This window comes from Macrotis lagotis, chromosome 1, assembly GCF_037893015.1.
Source record: "Macrotis lagotis isolate mMagLag1 chromosome 1, bilby.v1.9.chrom.fasta, whole genome shotgun sequence".
NCBI classification, from domain to species: domain Eukaryota; kingdom Metazoa; phylum Chordata; class Mammalia; order Peramelemorphia; family Peramelidae; genus Macrotis; species Macrotis lagotis.
The window spans coordinates 823,187,469-823,214,538 of record NC_133658.1 but is presented as its reverse complement, the minus strand read 5'-3'; the positions used below and the strand labels follow the sequence as shown (position 1 = coordinate 823,214,538).

The 27,070-nt window shown below is 37.5% G+C and overlaps 2 protein-coding genes across 2 annotated transcripts in view; one reads left to right on the top strand and one right to left on the bottom strand.

Annotated features, from left to right (window-relative positions):
- Positions 1-13,976, top strand: part of MED4 (mediator complex subunit 4) — a 37,009-nt gene extending 23,033 nt beyond the window's left edge. The window contains exons 4-7 of the mRNA XM_074217116.1: positions 2,245-2,302; positions 3,389-3,475; positions 6,459-6,590; positions 11,730-13,976. Coding sequence (XP_074073217.1) covers positions 2,245-2,302; positions 3,389-3,475; positions 6,459-6,590; positions 11,730-11,902 — 450 coding nt within the window. The 3' untranslated portion in view covers positions 11,903-13,976. The remainder of the gene's footprint in view (positions 1-2,244; positions 2,303-3,388; positions 3,476-6,458; positions 6,591-11,729) is intronic.
- A 3,778-nt stretch (positions 13,977-17,754) lies between these two features.
- NUDT15 (nudix hydrolase 15) lies at positions 17,755-24,583 on the bottom strand. Its single transcript, XM_074217115.1, has 3 exons — positions 24,395-24,583; positions 21,163-21,359; positions 17,755-18,696 (listed from the first exon to the last, which is right to left on the bottom strand). The coding sequence occupies exons 1-3, from the start codon at positions 24,556-24,558 to the stop codon at positions 18,557-18,559; spliced, it is 501 nt and encodes a 166-aa protein (XP_074073216.1). The 5' UTR covers positions 24,559-24,583; the 3' UTR covers positions 17,755-18,556.
- Positions 24,584-27,070: the final 2,487 nt, after the last annotated feature.

Genomic DNA, 27,070 nt, shown 5'->3' with positions numbered 1-27,070 from the left:
TGTTTATTAAAAAGTGGCTAAAATTTTAATTGACACTTAAATAGCCATCATATTTGAAGGAGATTCCTTTCTAGATGAGATAGCAGATTACATTTACCAGGTCCAATCTTATCCAGTATAGAAGATGTCTCTGCCTTAGGTTATTTTCTCCAGTCTCGATCTCTTTAGCTACTGTAACCTACCTTTGGGGTAAAGAGACTTGAAGAAGAGGACTCCCAGCTTCCCCTTTCCTTTTCTTTTGGAGAGCTGGAAAAGCAGGAAGAAGGGATTGGTGAGTAGAACATGAAATTGGGTGGCACACAGAGATGATCCATGACAGAATGTCCGTCCAAAGAGCTGGTCTGTCCTGCCTGCGACGAAAGCAGGAGCCTCCATGCCGGGGACCACAATTCTAGACTGGGGAGAACTGGCTCAGGGACAGATCAGAGCAGCATCTCCTACTTTCTCTACTAGAGTTATGGGCAAGTTTGATACTATATTACACAATTAAGATCTCATTCACCTACTAAGAAAATTCTGTTGATCCAGACAAATGCTCGGCTTTGTGTGAGTATGTTAAGTCTTATAGAGGACAAATAAGGGAAGGAACACTTTTTATTCTAGAGTTAGGAAAGATTTTATCAGTGGGAGATAATCTGAAGACCAGAGCTGTTAGGGCAGTTATGTGATTTATTTCTAGGAACATCTAAATCCTGATTATACATGGCAGTCTTTTATTGTTTAATAGAGGTAGCTGTCCTCTCTCTTTGCCCTAAAGACTTCACCCCCCCCCCCCCCCCCCGAAATCAACTCCAGATCTTCAAATTTTTTCCTCTTTCTAGCTTAAGGGGCATCTCTTCTTCTCTCTGTATTCTTAAGTATGCTGCATGGTGTTTTTTTTTTTTTTCAGATCAGTGGCATTTTATTTAGGTAAATGAGATCTGAAGGCAACAGATTAAGAAATTATAAGCTTGCCCATTTGACTAACTAAAGGGGGAAAGAAAGCTCTACTAGAGGAAGTACAAGAAAGTCCCCTGATCTGTTTCCCGAGCCTTTCAAGCTTTAACTTCAGTTTCTTCTTCCTGCTTTTTTGGTTTTCCAAAAGGAACAGTAGAGTAAGCATGGGAGCCCCTGCTTTAAGTCTCTTGGATCTGAAAGCCAGCATCACCACCTGTTGTTACCACCCTGGTGTCCAGAATAAAATGATTTTTCTTAGCTTTCTTCACCCTTGAAGAAGTAAATCCTTCTTGATCAGCACGGGACTGAATTCTAAAGCAAAGCTTCCCTCCTGGTGATGTCTTGATGCCTAACATTCTTTGTCCCTGAACTCAAACAGAAATCTTCTGAACTGAAATGTGTCTATTTTCTTAGCTTCCTAAATTTTCATCTTCCTGCATCTGTATTAGCTAACTTAATCCAAAATTTCTGCCTTCTTCTGCCACACTTTTTTCTCATTGAAATTTCAGTCTCCAGACTTCATCCCTTTTCCACTATTTACATCAATCAACTCCATAATTTCTTTTACTCATTTAAGTTTTCTGAATATCTAATTCTGACTTATCACAACAAAGAGAAGATATACATAGATTAGAGTAAAAAAAAGTGTTTTCTATTTATCATAGCAGAATCCATAAGTACTATAGTAGTGTTATTAGCTTTTTATATCTAGTATATCTTGGAAAAATATTTTCTCATATGGATTACATAATTGTAATTTTAAAACATTTATCTAGATAGATATATCTATCAGAAATATATATATATATATATATATATATATATATATATATCTTGTATATGAAAGAAATCCCTTGCTTTGGCCTTGGTTATCTCTTAAATATCTTGAACCCTGATGAATAGAAAGGTCTCTTTTGTTTTGTGTAGGTTGTCAGTATTATTAACTTGTTGTCAGTAATATTAATTTGTTTGAACTTTATATATCCAGTATAGTTAATGTTAGTGTTCTTGAAATTCAAAGTGATTCCCCTTTTGCTCAGGCAATAGTTTTTTATAAGATAAATTATAATCTAAGAGAAGTGCAAAAGGAACACTGATTCTTGAATATTTATTTTTATTTTTTGCAGTTTGATTCTATGATATTTACTTTGTTGGATGGTATTTCTAGAGATTTATAGGTATTATCAAGTGATCCATATTTCTCTGATGGAATTAAAACTCAATTAGTAGATTGTTTTTTAATTAAGCCAAGAAGTAAAACTAAAATGGTTGTAAATAAGATATTTCTTTTTTCTTTATTTAAATTAGGCAACAGCTGTTTATCAAGCAAAAGAGAAACTCAAATCCATAGATAAAGCAAGAAAAGGTTTGTATAATGAGAAAACTGATCTAGTTATATAAGTGGTTTTATTTCTACTTATCTCATTACAATGCAAGTTCATCATGAATAGGGATTACTTCAATCTTTGTACTTGTCTCCTCTCAGCACTGATATCTGGCATATGGTAAGTGCTTAATAGATACAATTGTTGATTAACAGGGAAATAATAAGATAATGATTATAGTTTGATATTGTTAAAGTGTACTGTAAATTCTAAGAATGCTTTTCTGGGTTTGTAAAATGTCAACCTGTAAATATTTAAGAACTTTTAAATACTTTATCAATCAGATCTCCTTTCAGTTAACACTTTGATTTCCTCCTTCAGTATTGAGTCCACCTTCCTTTACATTTGGTTAAGTCCTGTGAAAAGTACAGAAGTAACATAAGATAGTTTTTCAATATCTTTACAAAGAAATTATAGTTTAGTTAGAGAGATACATTCAAGAGGCAGCCAAATGATATTATCTGTATTCAAAGATAATATGGGACTAAAAGCAGAAATGAGTGGTGCAAATGATAAGTAAACTATAAATTGAGAGAGGAAAGATTAATTTGGACTTGAAAGCTTTAAGGAAAAAGTGACTGTTTGGACTACATCTTGAAATTAGCAATAAGAGGAAGGAGGAGGGTTTTCCAGGTAGGAAAATAATATGAGGAAAGGTATATATATCCATATGAATATGACTGGATTATGGAAAAGTGATTGATAATTTAGAATTGACCTTAGGTCTATGTATCTTTTTGTTTGGTTGTCTCTATCTGCTTCTCAAAGTGTTTCTGATTCAAGTATCTATCTACTGGATGTAAAGCCCTGTACTAGACTCTGGGAATACAAAGAAAACCATCCCAGATCCTCAAGAAAATCCATTATGCTGACAATCCTATGTTATATTTTGTTGGTTAGTTATAAGAACACTTGCTTATTTTCAGTCCTTAATACAAAACGTATACAAGATGTTGAAAATATTATAGTATGGAAAAAATTGAGCATAATTACCTTGCTTTTGAGAAATGATAAAGTTGAATATGTCTGCCTTATATTTGATTAGGTTAAAATGTTTTCTCTTTCAGGTGCCATCTCTTCTGAAGAAATAATTAAGTATGCACATAGGATCAGTGCAAGTAATGCTGTATGTGCCCCACTAACATGGGTTCCAGGTAAAAAAATTCTTCTACATCATGTATTTATGTGTTGAACAGTTTTTATAAGACTTATATAAAAATAGAAAAGTAAATTTAAGTGCAGTATATAAAACACTTACCCCAGGAAATCACTTTTTTTCAATAACAATTTCTCATTATAAGCCTCTTATGTAATAATCACATGGAAGGTATGATTTACAAATTCATTTGGCTTTTATAGGACTCTGGTTTTTACTATGGTAAAAACTAGTTTTCTGGGAACCTTCTTTCTAGAAGCTACACCTAGAGTAGCTTCAGAACTGAGAGGAACTACCCTTTTGGTAGTAAAGAGAACATTTAACACCCCTAAGAAACTCAGCACAGAAAAATGCCAGTGAAGAGAGAAACAGACATCACACAGTGGGGCTCCAGCCTGTGAGCAGCAAGCAAATCTGAAAATCATTCATCGATACCAGCCACAAGCTAAGAGAATATTTATCATAATCAGCCAGGGATAGCTCTTCATTCATTAGTATTGTCCCTGGATGAAGAAGCAGAGTTAGGATCTGATATTTCTAAACATCCTTTTCCTAACTACAATGTCACCTCATTAATTCAGCCAGTGAGATCTAGGTTAGCAGTGCAGCAAATCATCATTAATATATTTAATGGTTCTTGCCAGTCAGAGAATAATAGCAATAGTAATTGAATGGTGGTTTTCTGTAGGGCAAGAAAACATTCTGGACAAAGATTGCTTTAGGTTTTGATTAGCATTTCACACTATCTGATGTAAGGATAGCTATGTGGTGGCTTTAGTATTAGGATGGATTAAGATCTTAAACTTTGAGAAGATGTGAAGGATTGGGAAGAAGTTAGCAGAAAGACAAGCAACAAGTCAGTAATATATGCTAATTGTCACCTAGTCTTTTTGGTTGAAGGCTAAGTGGTATTGTCTGAATAGCTGGGAAACTGCAAATTCAAAGAAGGGTCTAACCCTTTTTCCCTTTGAGGGAGAATTCTTTTCATCTTTCCCTTTGGGCTGACAAAGAAGGTGATGGGGGAAAAAGAAGCTGCCAGAGGGCTAAGTATTAGGATGGGCACCACATTTATGGGAAGCATCTTGTAGCATACATGGCCTTCCCCTCTGGCTCATTAGCTGTATGTTGAACAATAATAAACTGATGCCAAGTGCTTACTTTATATCATGAAGTCTCCAAGTTGTTTTTTATCTTCCAAAATCATAAATACAATTGTAGGAATGGCTGAGGTTCCTAATGTTGACTCCAAGTTATCAGGAAAATTTTAAATTATGTTTAACCACTCACTCTGTTTAAAAGATATAAATATTTTGTTTTTCCAACTACATACAATGGTTGTTTTTACCAATCAATTTTTTAGCAAGGTTTTGAGTTTTTACAATTTTTCTCCCTTCCCCCCCGTGCAATTTCATATAGTTTTTACATCTGTTTGAAAGTTAGGGGGACCTGGGTTCAAATCCGGTCTCAGACACTTAATAATTACCTAGCCATGTGGACTTGGGCAAGTCACTTAACCCCATTGCCTTGCCCCCCGCAAAAAAAAACCTAAAAAAAAAAAGAAAGAAAGTGGGGCTGGTAGGTGGCACAGTGGATAGAGTTACTGGCCCTGGAGTCAGGAGTACCTGAGTTCAGATCCAGCCTCATACACTTAATAATTACCTAGCTATGTGGCCTTGGGCAAGTCACTTAACCCCATTGCCTTGTAAAAACTTTAAAAAAAAGAAAAAGAAAGAAAGTTAGAGAAGTAATTTTTCTTGAAGATTTTCACTAGAGAATGTGTTAAAATACAAAAGTTCTAGACTTAAAGCTTTAACCTTCTGAAAAACTCAGCAATTTAGAATAACATTCTCAATGAGTCTTAAGTTGTTTAGAATGTCATTTTTTGAAATGTATTTTAATGAGTACAGAAATGCTATTCCTCAATGACTCAAGATTGTCAAAACTCAACCAGTTTTCCCTGCTTGATGGCTTGTAAAGACTGGAGAATAAGTATTTCAGTAGGAGATAAAGCATTTTCAGAAAATGTTGGATTATTGAATAATTTTTTTTTACTTTGGAAACATATAACTTTAGGTTGGGTTTCTTGAATGAAAAAAATATATCTTTATTAATTATTATTAAGTGTCTGAGGCTGGATCTGAACTCAGGTCTTCCTGACTCCAGGGCCAGTGCTCTATCCACTGTGCCACCTAGCTACTCCTCCTGGGTCTTTTCAGAATGGTTTGACTGGCTTTTTTTTTTTTCTAATTGTTTAATTTATGGGTCTATACACACATTAATGTTTATTCAATATGTTATATTATGGAAGCATTCTCTATTTTAAAATACTCTTTTGGGGGCTAGTTGAATGAGTTAAAGTTAGGAAAGGCACTGCTAAAAAGAAGACTAGGATCTGGTTATTAATTTGATACTTTAAGAGCATATTGCCATTTTTAGGAAGGCCATGATTAGGAGCACAAGTATTGCTAACTCTTGGACCTACATTAAAAGAATAATAATGACCTGTTTATAATAGCAATAACCTTTGAGAAACAAGACTAGAGCAAGAACAGATATAGAAGGAGGATTTAGGTAGGACTTTTAAGAATTTGTATTCTTTTTCTTAAGACACTACTATGAAATGATATATTGAATGAAATTATATCATTTTCCATCCTCAGACAAGCTCTAAGTCTGAAAATTATTTACCTCCAATGATTATAAATTCTCTTTAGGAGTATCTCTTAAAATAATGAATTTGTTGTTGTTAACTATCTAGGGATAAATATACTAATGCATGTCAGACTTCTTAGAGATAAATAGGAAGCATGAGAATGGCTTTTTAAGAGTTAAATTTCTTAAGGTACTATCTTTGTATGGTATTGAACAGATGAATTTCATATCCTAGAATTCAAACTAGTGTGAGTGCTTTCTAAGCAGAACAAGGTATATATACTATTTATTTTTTAAAATTTATTTTTAAAACTATCTTTCATTTTAAGGAGATCCACGGAGACCATACCCAACTGATTTAGAGATGAGGAGTGGATTGCTGGGTCAGATGAATAATCCATCCACTAATGGTGTGAATGGCCATTTACCAGGGGATGCACTTGCAGCAGGCAGGTTGCCAGGTAATATTCATTGTTGATATTTTCTCAATTTTTTAACATTATTATTTAAAGTTTGAGTTCAAAATTCTTAATTTCCCTTTCTCCCCACCATCCGATTACATATTTAATTATGTAAAACATTTCCATATTAGCCCTTTTGTGCAAAAAAAGACTCAAAGAAAAAAATGAAACAAAGTGAAAATAGCATGCTGCAATCTGTATTCAATCAAATATCATTTCTTTCTGGGGAGGTGGATAATATGCTTCAACAATAGTCCTTTAGGATTATCTTGGGTCTTTGTATTTCTGAGAATTAACTAGGTCATTCACAGTTCTTCATTAAACAATAGGATTGAGTTATTTAAGTATTTTATTTCTTCTATTAATCTGGGGCAGTTTCTTACATTTTCTTGTGTTTTTTACCTTTTTATGTTTTTTTTAAGTCTAGTATTTGGAGGTCAGATTTTTTATTCAACTCTGCTATTTTAATTTGAAATACTTGAAAAATCTTCTTTTAGTTAAATATCCATTTTCCGGCCCCCCCCCCCCCCCCGGAAAGATTATATTCAGTTTTGCTAGATAATTGATTCTTGGTTGTAATCCTAAAAACCTTTGACTTCTCGGAAACCCTCTGCTACTTTAATGTGGAAGCTACCAAAACCTGTGTAATCTTGATTGTAGCTCTATGATATTTGAATTGTTTCTTTTTGGCTGCTTGCAATATTTTCTCCTTGACTTGTGAGCTCTGAAATTTGGCTGATGTTCCTAGGAGTTTTCATTTTGGGATCTCTTTCAGGTGGTGATTGATAGATTCTTTCCACTTCTCTTTTGCACTTTGCTTCTAATAATGTATCAGTACAATTTTCTTTGATAATTTATTTTATTTGGGGGTTTTGTAAGGCAAATGGGGTTGAGTGGCTTGCCCAAGGCCACACAGCTAGGTAATTATTAAGTGTCTGGGGCCGGATTTGAACTCAGGTACCCCTGACTCCAGGGCCAGTGCTCTATCCACTGTGCTACCTAGCTGCCCCAATAATTTCTTGAAATATGTTGTCCAGACTTGTTTTTTTTAATCATATATTTCAGGTAGTCAGATAATACTTGTAATCTATTTCTTCTATTTTTTACTTTTTTGATTTTTGTTTTATCATACCTTGATATCTCATAAGGTCATTAGTTTCCAGTTGTTCAATTCTAATTTTTAAGGAATTATTTTCTTCAGTGAGCTTTTGTACTTCCTTTTCCATTTGACCAATTCTATTTTCTAGGGAGTTATTTTCCTTGGTAAAATTTTGTATATCTTTTCCATTGTTTTTTCAAGATTCTCTTGCATTACTCTCATTTCTTGTCCCAATTTTTCTTCTACTTCTTTAATTTGCCTTTTAGGAATCTTTTTTTAAGCTCTTCCAGGAATTTTTTTGGGCGTGAGATCAAACTGCATTTTTCTTTGAGACTTCACATGTAGCCATTTTAACACTATTGTACTCTTCTAGGTTTATATCTTGATCTTCCCTATCATGATAAAACTTGCTGTAGTCAAATTCTTGGTTTTTTTTTTTATCATTTTTTCTGACTTTTTTATGACATGGTGTTTTTATGTGAGAGTTGAGCTCTGGTCCTACAGTGGTTGAGCCTTTTATACCAGAAATCTGAGCCTTTTGCTGGTTTTGTGGGGCTTTGGGGTTTCTCTGCTTGCTTTTTTTGCCTATTCTTTTCGGCTTGTGCTGGAGGAGTGGGGCCTCCAGTTGGCCTCCCCTGGGTGAGGGGGTGTTTATTTTTTGTACTCTTCCAGTATTGAGGGTCTTGGCTTCCGATTTTCTCCAGCACTGAAGTTTTTATGGTACCTGACTTTGGAGGAGGGATCTTGTTGCTGGTCGGCCCCAAGGATGAGACCCTGGTGCTTGGTTGCTATGGAAACAGGACATCTTTGCTAGCAATCCCTGAAGGAGTAATTTTGTTGCTGATCTGGCTAAGGGGGAGAGGCTCTGCTACTGGGTTCCTGAGGAAACAAGGATTCTGTGCTGGCAGGCCCCAGGGGAGTGTCTTGTGGGCTTTCAGTGGTGGCCAGCAGTCGGGGTGCAGGCCTTGCAGGTGTGCTTGCTGGGCTGGGGCCTTGCTGTGCTGGACAGATTGCTCATTTGCCTCAGGGCCGCAGGCTTGCAGGAGAGCAGGGCCCTGATGGTGGCTTGTGCCAGGTTGGGCAGCTTCCTGCAGGCCCCCGTGGTGCCGGCAGGGATGGTGGCGGTGGTGGCTGCCACTCCTCCTCCTCCACCTCTTCTTGGACCTCACTAGCTTCCACCCCAGTGAGAGATCTTTCCTGTGGAGCTGATCAGCTGCTTCTATATTCCTAGCTCAATCCTGAGCCAATTTTGAAGTTGTTTGAAGGACTTCCGAAAGTTCCTTCCTCACCCCACCATCTTGGCAACAGAAGTTAGCTGACATTTTTAAGGTTTCCATTTTCCCAAGTGAAAATGATGATACTTGTAAATAGCAGAGATGAAAAGAAAACAAAACCCAAAAGCCCTAATTCCTCTGGTTTTAATTAGAGTGGAAATCTTCATCATTATTTCACTTTTAAGGTGGATGGGGGAGGCAGGATATGGGAGTTGGAGGGTTGTGGAAGAACAACAAAAACAAGATTCAAAGAATCTGATGACAACCTGGAATGGAACGTGAGGAAAGGGCTTCTTTTTTATCCTGCTGATCTCATGGACTTATCTTTCAGGACCAACTGGAGATGATAATTCTCCCATGACTCTGGATATTTGTTTCTTTTACGCATACAAAGTACAGAAACACACACACATACACTCCATAGCAGAGCATGAAGAATATTTAGTCCATCTCTAGAGAGGACCAAGGAAATTTAAAGTACTCAGTCTTAGTGTAACATTGAGAATGGAAGTGAGATGCCTCCAACACCAGCAGCTGCTCTCGGCCTGTAAAGTCTGCAAAAAGAGCTTTTCATTGAAACCTCCCAACACTCCTAGAGGAAGGCCCAGAAAGACACTGGCCTGCCCAAGATCCCAGAGCTAGTAAGTCTCTGAGACTGGATTTGACCACAATGCTTATTATGGAATTTTCTTCTTCTGTTTTCCCATGCCTTCTAGAAGCAACTAAATGGAACAATGAGTTCAGTACCTTTCTGCTCCTTAAGTATAATGGAGAAATTAACTTAAAAATAGGGTAAACTGTGAAGCCAATTCCATTAATAACAAAAGAACTGAGAAATGAGACATACCTAGTATCTGGAGATTAACGAAGTGTTAGAGTAAGAATCTGACTTAAGGGTAGGATTTGGTGGGGCAGAGAAAATTGATAGTTATAGATCTTGGTATTAAGCAGCTATCTATACATTTTAGATTTACATGTATTGGATTTTAGTTTCCCCTAGTGTATAGATTTAAAAATTTTTAAGTCAATTTTAGGATTGAAGATGTTAATGATGGTGTGGGGTATTTCTTCACCTAACTTCAGTTAATTAGAGCTATTCCTGTCTCTTTTCTCCTGAATTGCTATTTTGGCAAGATAGCTAAAAACCCCAAACATCTTAATGAGAGGTTAAGATACTTTTAAATATGAATGAAAAATATTTTGTGATATCTGACAATAATCCACAGTTAAAAGATTTTATTCCAAAAAGGGGAGGGGGGAAAGAAGGGAGATGGTAAACTATTAAATAAAAATAAAAGAAAATGCCAAAGAAAAATTTTTTAAGATTTTATACCTTTCAGACATCATTTAATGTTTTTGAAGTATGTTTCATATCAGTTAATATTAATGACTCACTAGTAGTATGAAATTATATATTAGGAAGAATAGCACTCAACAAAAAAATATAGAATCTTAACAGACCTTCAGAAACCTCCTAATTCAATCTTCCTGGAATTCTTTCTATAGCATTGGATTTTATCTTCTGTTTAAATATTTCTAGTGATTAACAATGAATCAAAAAATAAGAGTTTTCAAGTCTAGTTACCACATTCTTCCTCATATTTCTTCCTATAAATTCTACTCATTGGTCTTAGAGGCCAACTGGTCCAGTCCCTTCATCCTTGAGGATGGGTTGGTTTTTGCCTCTCTTTTTTATGTGTTTAGCTCATTTCCTGGTATACAGTAGGTCCTTTAAGCTATGTTGACTGATTGACATAGGATTGGACATAGGTTCTTCATTCTTTCTGGGCTTTAGTTTTCCCAACATTATTATTACATATCATTCTACTAAATCTTGCTTGTTTTCAGCCTATCTTTATACTTCCTGTTTTTAATCTCAGCTTGGAGAGTTTCGGGTTAATTCTTGACATCTCTTCCTTTTGTATACTTTGAAAAAATTAAAAATTGCAAGCATAGATTCATTTTTAAACTCTCCCATTCTTTCTGAGTCAGATTCTTCATAGATTGTAGATTATCTAACCATAGGAATATGACTTCTTTTTTCTCTGCATTATCTTCATGTTTTTGTAATGCCCTTTTTTTAACTTTTACCAATTCTGAGATGATTTTATCACTTTCTTCCAAAGTAAGTGTGGTTTTATGATGTGAATTGTTTCATCATGCATATTTTTTTGGACAACATTTTATGTTGTTCAGTAGTTTCAGTCCTGTCTGACTCTTTATGACTCTTTTCGGGGTTTTCTCCTATACTGGAGTGATTTGAAGCTTCCTTCTCCAGTTCATTTGACAGATTAGGAATGGAGACAAACAGGGTTAATGAATTGCCCAAGGTCACATAGCTCATAAGTGTCAGAGGTCAGATTTTAACTTAAAAAAAGATGAGTCTTCCTGACTCTAGGCCTAGAACTCCATGCACAGTGCCACTTAACCGCTTGCACAACAAACTCCTGACTGATAAAATAAGCTGTTATCAATGTTAAGATGTTTTGTTATTTCTGTCAGGTTTTTAGTAGTTTTTTAGTATTAATAATTTTCTGTGTTAAAAAGAATTTAGGGGGCAGCTAGGTGGTGCAGTAGATAAAGCACCGGCCCTGGAGTTAGGAGCACCTGAGTTCAAATCTGGACTCAGACACTTAATAATTACCTAGCTGTGTGGCCTTGGGCAAGCCACTTAACCCCATTTTCCTTAAAAAAAAAAAAGAAAGAAAAAGAAGACTAGATAGATAGATAGATAAATTGGATTAAAAGGATCCTTTTTCTCCCCAGATGTTCTTGCTCCACAATACCCATGGCAATCAAGTGATATGTCAGTTAACATGTTGCCGCCAAATCACAGCAATGATTTTATGCTGGAACCACCTGGACACAATAAGGAAAATGAAGATGATGTGGAAGTTATGTCAACAGACTCCTCGAGCAGCAGCAGTGACTCTGATTAAGAGCCATGCCAGAGAAAAATACCTTACATCTGATCACAGAAATACTGAAACAAGCATGCAGAACCAAAAACCTGTACCAGTTGTCTATTGTGTAAATGTTCAGCCTGTTCAGTACCTCCGTGGACTTTGTTTTCATAGTCAAAATCATGATTCCAGATCCAGCTCATGAGATCAAAGTTCTGGTTGGTGTGACTTTCATTATTAGCGTAAATGTTCGGTCCTCTGGAGGATATGCCTTAAGAGCTGTCTTTTCCAGGCCTGTTCCAGTTACATTGTAATAATGTAGCTGAATTAGGAGGCTGTAGAAAAATGAATGACACTTAGGGTGTTTCACTTACAGCTCTACTGTCTCATAGATCTGTGAATGTATTACATGTTTTAAAGATATAACCAAGCATCTCATTTGAAAGCAAAGTTTACTTATTGTCTTTTGCTTGAAAATTGTATTTCATTACTATCTCAAGAGTACAGTAATGAAGTGAGTTTTTATGTGTAATTGACATAAATGTTTTTGTAAATAAACTCACCATTGTTCATTTAAAAGTATTAACAGTGCTTTTAGTGAAAAATGGGAAATTATTTCTGGTGAAATATATCGTTTTTTGGATATTGATCATAATTTTGTACCAAGAAGGGAGTATTGGTGCATTCTAGACATGGACCAATTGGAGGAAGAATAAATAGCTTGTGCAAAAGTATAGAAATAGATCATCCAATGTAGGAGCAATGTCTCCTAGTGCTCTGATCATGCAGGTGAGGCTAATTCAACACATAAAGACAAGATACCTGGGGGCCTAAGTACAAGGTCAGCATATTGCAGAGAAGCTTCTTTCCTAGGTTTCTGACTGACCCAGAAATGGGAGGCTGCACTCCCCTGAATTCCCGTCATATCCTTGCTGAAGATTATGTCCATGCCGGGGCTGACTAAACTTCCTTTGGTTCATTGTTAGATGGTCTAGAATGTCTCCCTCTGTTCCCATCTCAAACCTGAACTGCCAGTTTATCCTGTCATCACTCCCAGCCCCCAACTGCTGGTTAACCGGCTTGGGCTGGGCCCCTCCCAAGGGGCACCTGCCCTTCAGCTTAGCCTAGAGAGAGAGAGAGAGAGAGAACCAATGTGAACCCTCTCCAGGGAACAAGTCTCTCCTCTCCTTGCCTTCTAATCTACGCACAGGGGACCAAACCAGGGAAGGAACCTGACAGAGACGGTTCTGGAAGCAACTAGCATTCCTTAAGTGTCAGATAGGGGCATGATGAGCCTCCCTGAAGGCCAGCCAGTTTTCCCTCATTGCACACTAACATGTCTCCCGTGATGAAGTAATAGGGAGGAGCTGAGAGCTCTTAATCCACTTCTTCAATAAATGTCTGCCTGTTTGGATAGCTTTGCTTTTGACCGAGGAGGTCCCAATTGCCAGCCCATTTAGAAGGAAGACACATTAGATTGAAAGACCCTGTTGGCCTTCACTTTGGAAAAAATGGAGTCAGACCATGGAAATTTGTATTATCAAGTTATATGCCCCTATTAATAAATGTTATGTTGCTGGGAGAATTGCCTCACTTGAACTTTGTTAAATTTCAAGACAGTTTTCATTTTCTTTAGAATTGGATGGAATGAACTTATGGTAGATGTGTGACTCAGGTGGCTTCCATGATTCTGGCAGTACTCCATACTGTGAGGTATCCTTCATTGACCCAGGAGGACTTAGGAGCATTTTGTGGATATTCAGATGTGAATGTGCCTGACACCTTTAAAAATGTCCCAGTGATTCCTGTAAACTCATTTGTAGAATTTTCACAGTTTTTGTACTTGAGTAGTAGTGATCTCCTTACCCTCCTGGGTTATTTACTTCTCTGACTTGAATTTTGAGATTGTCTATAAAAACTACTAAATGAACTGCTTGTGATTTTTTTTTTCCATACAGCACTGGGGTTAAGCGCACAAATGAGAATTGTGCCACATGGACTTTGTTGGAATTCTTTGTTGTAAAACTCTAGGAGAGGCACTTAAATGTAGAAAAACCCCAACTCATTGTTGTCACAAATCTGATAAAAATATTAAATATTATATATCCAAGCATCTCTTGTGTTGACTTAGTTGTGTCTGTTCGTGACCTCATTTGTGGTTTTCTTGGCAAAGATATTAGAGGGGTTGTCATTTTCTTCTCCAGCTGATTTTACAGTTGATGAAGTGAGGCAAATAGGGTTAAGTGATATGCCCAATGTCTGAGACCAGATTTAAGAAAATGTGCCTTCAGGCTTGGCACTCTGTCCACTGCCCTGCTTAGCTGCCCAATCTTACTTAGAATAGATGGTACAGTAGATAGAGCACTGCCCTTGGACAGGAGTTTGAATCTGGCCTCAGATCCTTGACTCTTACCAGCTGTGTGACCTTGGGCAAGTCACTTCAGCCTAATTGCCTCACATCTAGGACCATCTCCAGTCATTCTGATTTTCATATCTGGCCACTGGACTCAGATGGCTCTGGAGGAGAAAGGCTGGTGACTTAGCATAGCCCTTCACTCAAATTCAATTCACTTGCTTGTCATGGCATTGGCATCACCTCCCTGATGTCATGGTCATCTTCAAAAATGAAGGATAGGGGTGGCTAGGTGGCGTAAAGCACCGGCCCTGGAGTCAGGAGCACCTGGGTTCAAATCCGGTCTCAGACACTTAATAATTACCTAGCCGTGTGGCCTTGGGCAAGCCACTTAACCCCGTTTGCCTTGCAAAACAACCTAAAATTAAAAAAAATTTAATAATGAAGGATAAACATTAGAAAGAATTATAGAGAAACAATTCTGTTTCAAATTAAAAAGGGGAGCATTTCCCCTGATAGTTGTATATCCTTTTGATCCAAACTTATGAAATTTCAAAGATAAAACTTGGCTACAAAGTTTACATGAGAATTTTTTTTAGTAATTTCATGGAATCTTTAGTTTTAGAGCTGGAATTCCCAGGGACCATCTAGACCAGACCCTCATTTTAGAGTTGAGGAATAGGCATGACAGATTTTCTCAAGGTCATAGGTAGAAAACATCACAAATGGGATTTGAATATAGATCCTGTGGCTAGAACAATTGCAATTTATGCACACACTGAAGGATCATTTTTTCCTAAATTCATTGATTTTGTTAAAGAGTAGAGCAAGATACTTTACTGATTTAATTAATTGATTAAAAGGACATCTGTGTTTTAACAGGTTGCCACCAATTCTGTTTTTTGAAAGACCCGATGTTCCTCCCTGGATTTTGACTTGTTTGAAGAAATTGACTAACCCTTTCATCCAGATGAGGATGCCAGAATGCCAGAAGTAGAACTAAAGAAATGTGCCAAATTTACTCCACATTGAGTTGCCAAATACAGGGTTAGGTTAATCAGTTTAAAAAATGTAAGACAGTTTCAACTTAAGTATTTCTTAAGAGTAACCTCTCTGGGAGTCCCAATGATGTGTGGGAGGGGTCCCTACAGAGTAGATCCCAGCATAGTCCCTGACAACCTAACAAAGACTTGAGTGGGGGAAAGGGGGTATCACTCAGTCTCCAGCAGTGACCAGGTACCTTGCCTGGAATAGCATAGTAGGCAGAGGTGGGTGAGTGGTACAAATCCTCAGGATTTGCCAGGAATGCAATTGGACAACAGCATAGCCAGGTCCAATACAAACCTTTTTTGTTTACTGTCATCTGGAACTGATAGACCCATACTATGCTGGGATAGCATCCTGTAGTAACTGGGATTCCTAGTATGACTTGGTTGTAATTAAAAATGGTACATTGTTTTTCAAGGTGCCCCTTAGAAAAATGAGGACCATCACTCAGCAGAGGTTGCTAAAGGGTCAAAGCTATGGGGCTCCCAAATGAAGGTAGGTCCCAACTGATGGGCCAAGGAACACTTGGATGAATGGTAGTACAAGGTGATCCTCTGTATTGGCATATAGATAGGTTGTATTCAAGATGGTAATGAGATCTTAGCCACTTCAACTACAGGTTACTTTAGGTCCATGAAAGGATCAGTGAGTCTGTTGGAAATATTATCTGTGGACCTGATGTTCCTGATGTGTTACTCAAACCCCAAATCACCACTTTAAGAAAGACTCTCTGTGACCTGCAAAGATCATCTGCCACATGGATAGAATTGTCAAGATAAGATTAGGAAAGGAAATCTGTGATTTCTGGTTTTTGTTCTCTTCCACATAACTTCCATTAAGCAATTCCAGTGCTAGCTACACTAGACTTCTCACATCCCATAGATAAAGAGTACATACCAGCTGCCCTAAAGTCTTGATGTGACATTTTTTTTTTAGGTTTTTGCAAGGCAAATGGGGTTAAGTGTCTTGCCCAAATGAAGTGACATTTTAGAAAATTTTTTAAGACTACCTTGTCAAGAATGGAGGACAGTTATCTAGTATTGAATACGAGGTCAACTTCAGAAGCAGGAAAGTTGCACTGAATTGAAATTTTGTTGATTCTCCTTTCCATAATACTTGGCTAAATAAGCTTCCTTTTAAAAAATATTTGGTCTACAAATGTTTCATTTTTTTCAATCTTGAATATCAATCATGATTATAGTATGAGTCAGCCCCAATCTACAACAAGGAGATTTTCTAGATCATTTTGGTTTATGGAATGCCAGAAGAATAATAATAATGTGAAATACCTCAAAGGTAGACTGGAGTCTGGTCACACAAATTTCCTCCAAGCCTGGATTTACTAAAGCTAGAGACAGGTGTTGTATCCTCTATGAGACCAAATAACTTAAAGCTAATTTAAATGAACAAAACTCATATATTCAAATTAATTTTATTATAATTTTAATATTGAGTAAGAGAGAAGTGTTTACTACACTTAATAATTAAGACATTTAATGCAAGAGTTTACTTCATAAAATATTTCACAATATTTTCCCTTTATTTCATACTTTCAACTACAAATTTTGAATTTTTTAAGTGCTTTTATAATTTCAAGGAATTTGAAATAAAACTATACTGGAGAAATTAAATATGAAATTATATATTTAAAGTTGAAAGGCTCAGGGGGCCTCTAGTTTCCTCACTTCACAGATGAAGAAACTGAGGACCAGGGAAATAAAGTGACTTGCCCCAAAGTTTAACATAGGATTCCTATTTGCATTTCATCTTCATTTGGAATGTGGTAACCTAGTTTTTGGAGGTGTGTTTCCTATTCCAGATTTGTAGAACACTGAATCTTCATGGAACACACTTTGAAAAACACATGATCAAGGGGGAAAGGGACAAATGTTGGAGGGATGTGGAAAAATTGGGACACAATCACTGTTGGTGGAATTGTCAAGTGATCCAACCATTTTGGAGGGCAAAGAGTTATAAAACTATACTCTATACCCTTTGACTGAACAATACCACTACTAGATCTATTTCCAAAGATGATTAGGGAAAAAGAAAAAGAATCTATATGTTTTAAAATATTTATAGGGTCTCTCCTTGTAGTGACAAAGAACTGGAAATGTTAGGATACCCATCAATTGGGGAATGGCTGAATAAGTTGTGGTATGTGATCCTGATGGAAGACAACTTTGCTATGAGAAATGATGAGTTTGATAACCTTAGAAAAACATGGATAGACTTGCAAGTAATACTGAAGAGAAAAAATGAGCAGAACAAAGAGAACACTATGAAGTAATAGCAATATTGTTTTAAGAACAACTTTGAATGAACAGGTAATTTTGACTATTATAAATACTGAAATCAACTACAAAGAACATAAGATTATCTGTATCCAGAGGGAAAACCTGATAAACAGAAGTATGAAATACATATATATATATATATATATATATATATATATATATATATATTTATATATACATACCATGTCTAGCCTTCTCTAGATTGGGAGGAGAAGAAAGAGAAAAAAGAAATTTACATAATATCTTTATTATATCTTTAAAAGTAATAACAAGTAAATTAAAATTAAAAAACAAAAGTAATACACGATTGCTGATTTTTTTGCTAGTTCAGCCCTAGTTTAAGGTTCAAGTCCCATTTGAAAAACAAGGTCCCTATTGCCTGTGGCTCAAGGTTCCTGTTCCAGGCAGGAATCATAATCACAAAACCTCTACTTGATGATATTTTACAACTGCAAAAGTAATCTTGTGAGACAGACAATCTCCCTGTGTTCACATTCCACTGCTCAGTAGGAGAAATTATTTTCCATTAATTAAGAACACAAGGCCATAGACCCAGAGCTGGAATGGACTATATAAACCACTCTTTTTAGAGACTGAGACCTGGATTCAAGTGCAATCTCTAACAAACACTTCCTGGTTATATGACCCTCTCATAGCTTTGGCAACTTTCTAAAATTATAGTTAACAGAAAGGTGTTGATTTGCACTATTAGGGGGAAGGGTGTGGAAGGGTTCCCTCATGGGAGGTTCAGTCCCAGTTTCAGTCTCTATTCCTGAAATAAGGTGTATACTCTGGGGTGGTAAGTAGCCACCACCTTGAGAGACTTGAACCCAAGTCTTCCTTCTGAGGTCAACTCTCTACTTTCATGTTGCTTCCCTTACTTTGTACTTATCTTCTTTTGGAAGCTTCACTGTTTTGTAGAACATGGGAGGTGTTTTTTTTTTTAAATATAACTTTTCTTACTAACAAAAATTGATTATTTGTGTAGGTGCTCTACTGATGATATCCTCTGTAGCCTACTAGATGATTCAATTCTTCCTTGAAAGGATCATAGCCTTGTTCCTTTAAACAGCGCAAAGCCCAGAACAGTTGATCTAGTGGAGGGAAATCTTCCCATGGAACCCATTCCCAACCTGGAAAACAAAAAAAATTAACAAAAGATAATGAGTTGGGAAGGAAAATATGTTTATGGTGGTAAGTTTCATGTAATTTAGGGAAAACTAATAAATGCCTAAATAAAATGAAATTGAGATATCATAATTTAACTTAAAGGAACAAAGAGCATTGCTGGCTTACATAAATAACTTAAGCAAATACATTTCAAAGCAAACTGGTTGAAATAAGTGATTTCTTTAGTTAACTTTTGGAGTCATCTTACTATAAAAAATAGATGACTAACCATAATATTTTATTAATAACATACAAGCATATATTTTAATATGTTATATTTATATAATATATATTTATATATCCATCTATAATAGATTACATTTATATATCATATTTATAATTTTATAATTCAAAAAATGGCAAAGCAAAAATCAGAAAATTGTTTTAGAATATAAATTTTCATTTTCATTAAAACTTCAGTTTTCTTCCTCAGAAATGAATTTAGGGAATTGAAGTAAATAATCTTGAAGCTCTTTTCAGGTCTAAAATTCCATAATTGTAGAAATAAATAATTTTTATTTTGTGGTTATAATCTATTGTTCTCGATGTAATTTGATGCTTTTTATCTCTATATTGAAAGGAATGAACGTGGAAACAACTAAATGCTAATCACAAATAAAGAATAATAGATGAGGCAGCTAGGTGGTGCAATGAATAGAGTGCCAACCCTGGAGTCAGGAGGACCTGAGTTCAAATTTGAACTCAGACATTAATAATTACCTATGTGACCTTGAGCAAATCACTTAACCCCACTGCCTAGACAAAAAAAAAATAGAACGTCGACTCAATTCAGATAATATTTAGTTGGATGAAAAACAATTTGACTCTGAAAGGGCATATCTTATTTAATAAAACAAAATAATTTTTAAAAAGGGAAAGATAGGAGTGACATTGTGTAATAAGAATATATACAAATTCAAGCACTTTAAGAGAGGAAAATCTCTAAGAATCAAGAGGAGAGACAATGATAGGGTAATGATGAAGATGATAATGACAATGATGTTTATCCTTCATTCTCAAAAAAAGACTATATCAAAGAGATAATGCCATGACAAGAAAGAGTGAGGGGGGGGCTGTGCCAAGTCACCAGCCTCACTTTCTCCATCCAGAGCCATCTGGGTCTGGGGGCCAGGTGTGGATCAGGATGACTGGAGCTGCCCCTGGATTTGAGGCAATCAGGGTTAAATGACTTGCTCAAGATCACACAGCAATCAAATGTCAATTCTGAAATCTGAGACTGGATTCAAACTCAAGTCTTCCTGATTCTAGGGTTGATGCTCTATCCACTACACCATATAGCTAGTAATAGAGCTTTATGGCTTTCATGCTTCCGAAGTTATTTCTTAAAAACATGCAACTTGAAGATTTTTGTGCAAAACTACCATATCAACTTATTTCAATTTTTATACAATAAGAATAAGTATTGAATAACTGTCAATATGAGCAAATAGCATTTCTGCCTCCAGATGGCACTGCCATTTTCACAAAAGAGGATTCAAGGGAAATTTTCTGCTCCTATAACAGTCAACAGGGTTATATGAAGCTCTATGTGCCAAGAACTATGCTAAATACTGGTGATAAGAAAAAATGCAAAAAAATATATTCAAGAGGGGGGTAACTTGTAAATAGCTAAGTCTTCGGGGGGGGGGGGCATGGTATGCTTAGAACCTTGATTTGGTATTGAATGGAGAAGGAATGGGAGCAGGGAGGGACCTGAGGCAGGGAGCCTAGTTGCAAGGCTTTGACAGGACTGTAGACTGGTTAAGTTGTTCTGAAGTTCCCCCTCCTTGATAGCATCTATTTATTCCCACAGATATCAGAAACAAGGAGCTCATTAATCTGCAAATTTTAAGAATGGGGTTTGTTTTTAGAGATGGAATGAATTTGGAACTTGGCTCTTTCTGCCCCTTTGACTTCAAAATCCATCAAGGGATTAAAATAAAGTATACAAGTTTACTGAAAGGCAATAAAATTAAATATATTTGAATTCAAATTATTGAACTATAGTTAGCAGCATTAGCAGTTCCACACTAAATTACAATGGATTTCTGCTTAAACCAATGCTTGGGCTGATGCCTGTTTGGAAAGTATTCTTTAAAGAGTTCGGGACATATCATGCTGTTCAATTCAGAAGGAAGCAGATGAAATAGACTCCTTAGGGACTGTTCTGACTACAGCTCCATCTGAGCAATAAAATGCTAAATAAATAGAGCCTCTATTTAAGTCACAACTCCTCTCTAAGAGGAAGTTACAGCTATCCTTATTTTATACAAGGGTGGCTGAGATTGGAATTAAAATGCCTGGCTTATAGTTAACAACTGTGTCTAAAACAGTGGTAATAAGATAGCCTAGGAAGCTAGGGCCATCCTCTGGACTACCATATCACAGTCTTCCCTGAAAGAATAAAGATCACTTCAAATCTAACTTACCTTCATTTTTTTCAGGTTCTGTGTTCTTTGGTTCTGAATCATAAGTCATGTCCACCTCTCCTTTCATCAGTATAGTGACATAATGGTAATCATTCTCCTCACTGACAGAATTGACAACAGAGGCAAAACGAACATTTTTCAGGTGAAGAGCAGTTTCTTCCAAGGTTTCCCTCCCAGCACATTCTTCCCAACTTTCACTAGAAAGACAATAGAAATACTTTATGGTCTTTATCTTCATTTACAGAATACTCACTAGAAACTTTTAATAAATAAATAATAACAGCAAGAATCAATATAATTGGTTCAAAAATTTCAAAATGATATATTCACTAGGAAACCTACTATGCTGTTGCCATCCATAGAGTGTAATCAAAAGAACAAAAGCAGTATTTGGGAGTCAGAAAATCAGGATTTGAAAGCTTGGCCCAGATACTTACAGGCTCTTTTTGTTTTAGACAAATTATTATCCCTCTCCAAGGCTCAGTGTTCCCATCTGTAAACTAGAGCATGACTATTTACCCCATCTCCACCTATTTAGGCTATCTGGCCATTATCATTCATAATGGTAGATGAACTTTCTTTCCTTGATATCTCATCCAATCAGTGAGAACTCTTTGAGAATAGGAATGATCACTCTTACTTGTGCTGCTCTCTCTCTCTCTCTCTCTCTCTCAACTGTACCTGTAGCATTTACTATAATGCTTAGCATATAACAAATTACTTAAGGATTTTTCATCTAATGATCCATTCAGTTTGTCTCCCTGCCTCAAGTCTCTTTTCATTCTCAGTCCATCCTCCACATAGTTACCCAAAGTGACACTCAAAACCCCTACTAATTATCTTTAGGATTAAATATATGAATTCCTTAGTTGGCCCTTTCCTACCATTCTCCTCTTAATACATACTATATTTCAGGTACATTGGCCTTCTTCTTTTGTCAGTCACATGTCATCTCCTATCATGCCATCACTGGTTCTCACTCACACCTAGCATGTACCCTTCCTCTTAAAATTCCCATCTATTTTTTTCTTATCAAGATGTTCCTTTAGGAGTCTTTTTTCTCTTCTGTCTAATATGGCCTCAGACACTAGACAATTACTAGTGATATGACCTTGGGCAAGTCACCTAACCTCGACTGCCTCGCATCCAGGGCCATCTTCAGTCATCCTCCATATCTGGCCACTGGATTCAGATGGTTCCAGAGGAGAAAATGAGTCTGGTGACTTGGCACAGCATCTCCCTCACTCAAATCCAATTCACATGCTTGTCATGGCATCACCTCCCTGATGTCATGGTCTTATTCAAGAATGAAGGACAAAATCACCTTTTATCTGGAGATTATCACACAGTGGGCACTTAATAAAAGCCTGTGGTTCTACAAGTATATTTATATTTAAATTTGTTCCCATAGTTATTTAAAAAATTTCTTTGTTGTGCTACAAGTTTATTATGAGGTAAACCAAATACATTATTAGTCTGATGAGGAAAGTAGTAATCCCTAAAGGGCATTAGTTGATTAATGACCATTTTATGTGTGTGTGTGTGTGTGTGTGTGTAGAGGACAATTTTTGAGGACAATTCATCCTTCTAGTCTCTTACAATTAAAGATGATACTGCTTCTGGCAAAAAAGAAAGATCTATAATAATATATCTTTATTATTAATATTATACATCTTTAAAGTTCAACTGATTAACTTCTAGCTTTGATATCTGGGGAAGAAGTGATTAGTTACTTCATATTAAAACTGATTTTTTAAAACAAGTTTTTAAAAATCATCCACTTTACAACATCCATTGAAATCAATATCCAGAAGCAATTTATTCAGCAAATCACCTTCATCTTTCTAATATTGCTACTGTCTACCATACAGTCCTAGGTCAATCTAATTGACTGTACAGAGATTCGGCTTAATTCTATTTAAGTGTGATTCAATAACTTTAGTTTCGCATTCAGAGATAAACATTAGAGTTGTAAGGAAATGGAAGAGGCATCCAGTTCAAACCTTCATTCTACAGATTAAAAAAAACTATAGCCCAAAGTTCAGTAATCAATCAAATAATCAACATTTATTAATCATCTACTAAGTGATACAAAAAGAGGCAAAAGATAGTCCCTGCCCTTAAGGATCTCTCAGTCTAATGGGGAAGCCATTATGCAAACAGAAACAATGCAAGCTATCTACAAGACAAATAGGTGACTCCAGCAGAGGGAAGGAACTAGAATTAAGAGGGGTTAGGCCTGGATGGCAGGGTAATTGGGAATTCAAGGAAGTCATCCAGTCTGTGATTAGAATGCCGTAGAGAGAGCTACCTAGGGATGAGGATCAACCTGAGAGATGGAAAGTCTGGTTTGTGGAAAGGCCTGGAGGCCAGTGTCACTGGATCGAAGAGCATGTGGAGGCAGGAAGGTGTGAGAAGAGTGGAAAGGGAGGAGGGGGCTAACTTGGATTCCGAGGGCAGAGCTATTACTGGAGGGATTATTGGAAACCACAGAGAGGCAAATTTAAGCTTCACTAAAGGAGACACCTTTTAACGATGACAGTTGTCCCAAAGGGGAAGGGGCTGCCTCAGGAGAGGAGTGGCTTCCTGCCTGACCATTGGAGGCCTTCAAGCAAAAGCTGAAGTCTCACTATCGAAGCCTTTGGCATCTGCTTGGCCACTTAGGAGCTTGAAACTTCCAGGCTCTCGTACCTGGCTACTGTCCTTTCTTTCATGCTCTCTCCTTCAAATAAGAGTGTGTGATCTTCTTGAGAGTAGGCGCTGTCTCAATCTATTTGCACCCCCAAAGTGCTTGGCACGAATAACTTGTATTTTTCATTAATTCATCAAGTTCTGCAAAATGGATGGAAAGTTTGAGAAGAAAAGTGTCAAAAGTCAAAGGTTACCTGAGTTCAAATCCGGCCTCAGACACTTAATAATTACCTAGCTGTGTGACCTTGGGCAAGCTGCTTAACCCCATTGCTTTGAAAAAAAAAACCTAAAAAAAAAGAAAAGGCCAAACAGGGGTCAAGGAGACCTGGACATGACTAAAACGGCCAAACAACAAAATGTGACGAATTACTCTAGTGCGGTGGGAATCTGCGGCGGAATAGCGTGGCCAAGACTGGCAGAATCTTGCTTTACATTAAATTCCCCAGAACAGCTGTGGGCTGAGCCCCGCCCAGCTCCTGCTCCTCGGAGCGCCGGGTGCTGACGTCAGAGCGACGGAAGTGACGCGCCGGAAGCAACTCACCCGAACTCCAAGTGACCCCCGGGAAGCTGGAAAGTGCCGGCTCCTACGGACCCCTTCCTTTTCCCCAGCAGAACGCAGCGAGGGTGCTCGGAGCTCGTCACCACCACCCCGACGCCGACCCCCGGCCGCCGCCGGCCCGAATCCCCGCCGGTGGTCGGCTCCATGCTTACGGCGCCCTGGGCGACAGCGCTTCCGGAAGTGACGTGTGGGGGTTCTCGCCAATCCCGCGCCCCGAGAGGCGCCAGTTCCGGTCTCCCCGTAGGCCTCGGAGGGGGTCGCCTAAGCTTGTTGCCCCTTTGAGCTCGGTGCTTTCTCCCCGCACCGCGCACCCCTGACTTCCCAGCGCCGCCCCTATTTAACGCCAGTTACTAACAGGAGCAAATACACAAGTCTCTATTTGACTTTATGAGCCCTTTTTTTTTAGGTTTTTGCAAGGCCATAATGGGGTTCAGTGGCTTGCCCAAGGCCATACGGCTAGGTCATTATTAAGTGTCTGAAGCTGGATTTGAACCCAGGTCCTCCTGACTCCAGGACCGGTGCTTTATCCACTGTGCCACCAAGCCGCCCCCCCATAAACCCTTCTTAACCAAACCATTCCGGGCCGTGGCCTCTTTGATACTCCGTATGCCTGGGCTTTCTCTCCTATCTTCTCCCTTTAAGTCCCAACTGAATTAACTACTTTCCCCAGATGCCTCCATCATCTGCTCTTAATTCTACAGCCTTCTCTGTTAATGATTACCTAGTTATCCTGTGAATCCATAGTTTGCTTAGTAGATATTTGATGTATCTTGATTCCTCTACTAGATTGTAAAATCCTAGAGGGCTGGGACTGCATTTTACTTCCTTTTTGTGTCCTCGGGTCCTGGGGATCATAAATGTTTAATGAACTCTGCTGATCCCATTTGAGGCAGAGTAGAAAGCATAGAGGAACTTAAAATAATAAAAAAAGGCATGAAGAGGGGCTGATAGGTGGCACAGTGGATAAAGCACCGGTCCTGGAGTCAGGAGGACCTGGCCGACCTCAGACACTTAATAATGACCTAGCTGTGTGGCCTTGGACAAGCCTCTTAACCCCATTGCCTTGCAAAAGCCTAAAAAAAAAAAAAAAAACCCAAACAAATAAATAAAATCGAGGGGAATTCTTCAAAACTTGATAGTTTACCTCATATTACTCAGCTCACAGGATTGCAATAAGCCTGATGTTTGTTTAGAACTTTAAGCTTTGCAGAGTCCTTGGTACATGTTATCTGATTTGTTCCTCCCAACAATCCTATTTAATAATTGCTCTTATCTCCTTTTTTTTTTCAGATAGGGAAAGGGATGATTTGAACTCAGATCTTCCTGGCTCAAATTCCAGCCAATAAGCAATTGATCAAACTTAATGGCATTTTTCTCAGTCCTTATCCTTCTTGAGCTTTCTGTACATTTGACACTATTGATCACCTGTAGAAAACAAGTGCCTTACCAAGACCTCAGAACAGCTCTCAGTGGAGTCAAGAGGATCCTTGGTTGTGACCTTCCTTTTGGAGCTCACAGATTCGGCTTTCCTTGTCCCAAAAAGAAAATCTCTTCTTGGATGGGGTAAAGAGGTTACAGACTATCAGAAGCATCTAATTCCCCCAGGTGAGTCTCCACTCCAGATCAAACCTCCCCTTCCTCACAATTCTGGAATGCAGGCCCTTAGGCTCTTCCACCTTATTTGGAAGTATAGCACAAACATGCAAAACTATACATAACAAGACTGACCCGGGTTTATTCCCAAACTTACTCAACAATCCTAATTTTGTCTTCTCTTTTCCTCTTTTCCTTAGAGGCAGCCTCCCCTCAGTTTGTTTCTCATATCTCTTATGGTAAATCAGTCTAACTCTTGTACACAAGTGGCTTCCTCTTTTACTACTCCCTGTGTGAAAACTATTCACTTCTTAAATCACCCTCTCCTCGTGGATATTCTCTCTTCCTTAGGAATTTATAACACTTTCCAATCTAATAATGATATAGTAAGAGAAACATTCCATTTCTCATTCACTTTTTTTAGTTTAGTTTTTTTTTTCTCTTTTGCAAGGCAGTGGGGTTAAGTGGCTTGCCCAAGGCCACACAGCTAGGTAATTATTAAGTATCTGAGGCCAGTTTTGAACTCAGGTTCTCCTGACTCCAGGGCCAGTGTACTATCCACTGCACCACCTAGCTGTCCCTCTCATTCACTTTTAATGAGATATCAACCCCCTTACTGATAATCTTACCCCCCCTCCCTTACTGTGGATGTACCCCCAAAGTCTTTCCTGGGTACTCTTTTCTTTAGACATTCTCCATTTTCATGACCTTACACAATGCCTTTTACATTAAAAATATTTTAACAAGCTGGAATGATGGAACAAATCTCATAATTGAAGAGACTTAAATTTGAATTAAAAACTTCATTTCTCCAAATAGAGAATGTGGGAGGTGAGACTATACAACAGCTCAGGTGAAAAAGATCCTGATAAATTATGTATTAGGACAGGACTTCAGCCCATCTTCCTGACTCAGAAAGGCCTCACTACCTCTCTTGTATATGTAGTAGGAGCTTTAAAATGTTTTTTTTAGATTAATTAAATTGTTGGTTTCTTTTAAAAAATAAAAAGTCTTGCCAGGGTCAGTATTTATCTTAGGCTTTATTCTTAGAAGCATTACGTCTAG

Bases quoted from the DNA above. Each gene is read 5' to 3' on its own strand.
- NUDT15 (XM_074217115.1), bottom strand. From the start codon at position 24,558: ATGGAGCCGACCACCGGCGGGGATTCGGGCCGGCGGCGGCCGGGGGTC. The intron at 21,360-24,394 runs GTGAGTTGCTTC...TTGTCTTTCTAG, and splicing joins GGGGGTCACTTGGAGTTCGG to TGAAAGTTGGGAAGAATGTG. The intron at 18,697-21,162 runs GTAAGTTAGATT...TTTGTTTTCCAG, and splicing joins AGAACCTGAAAAAAATGAAG to GTTGGGAATGGGTTCCATGG.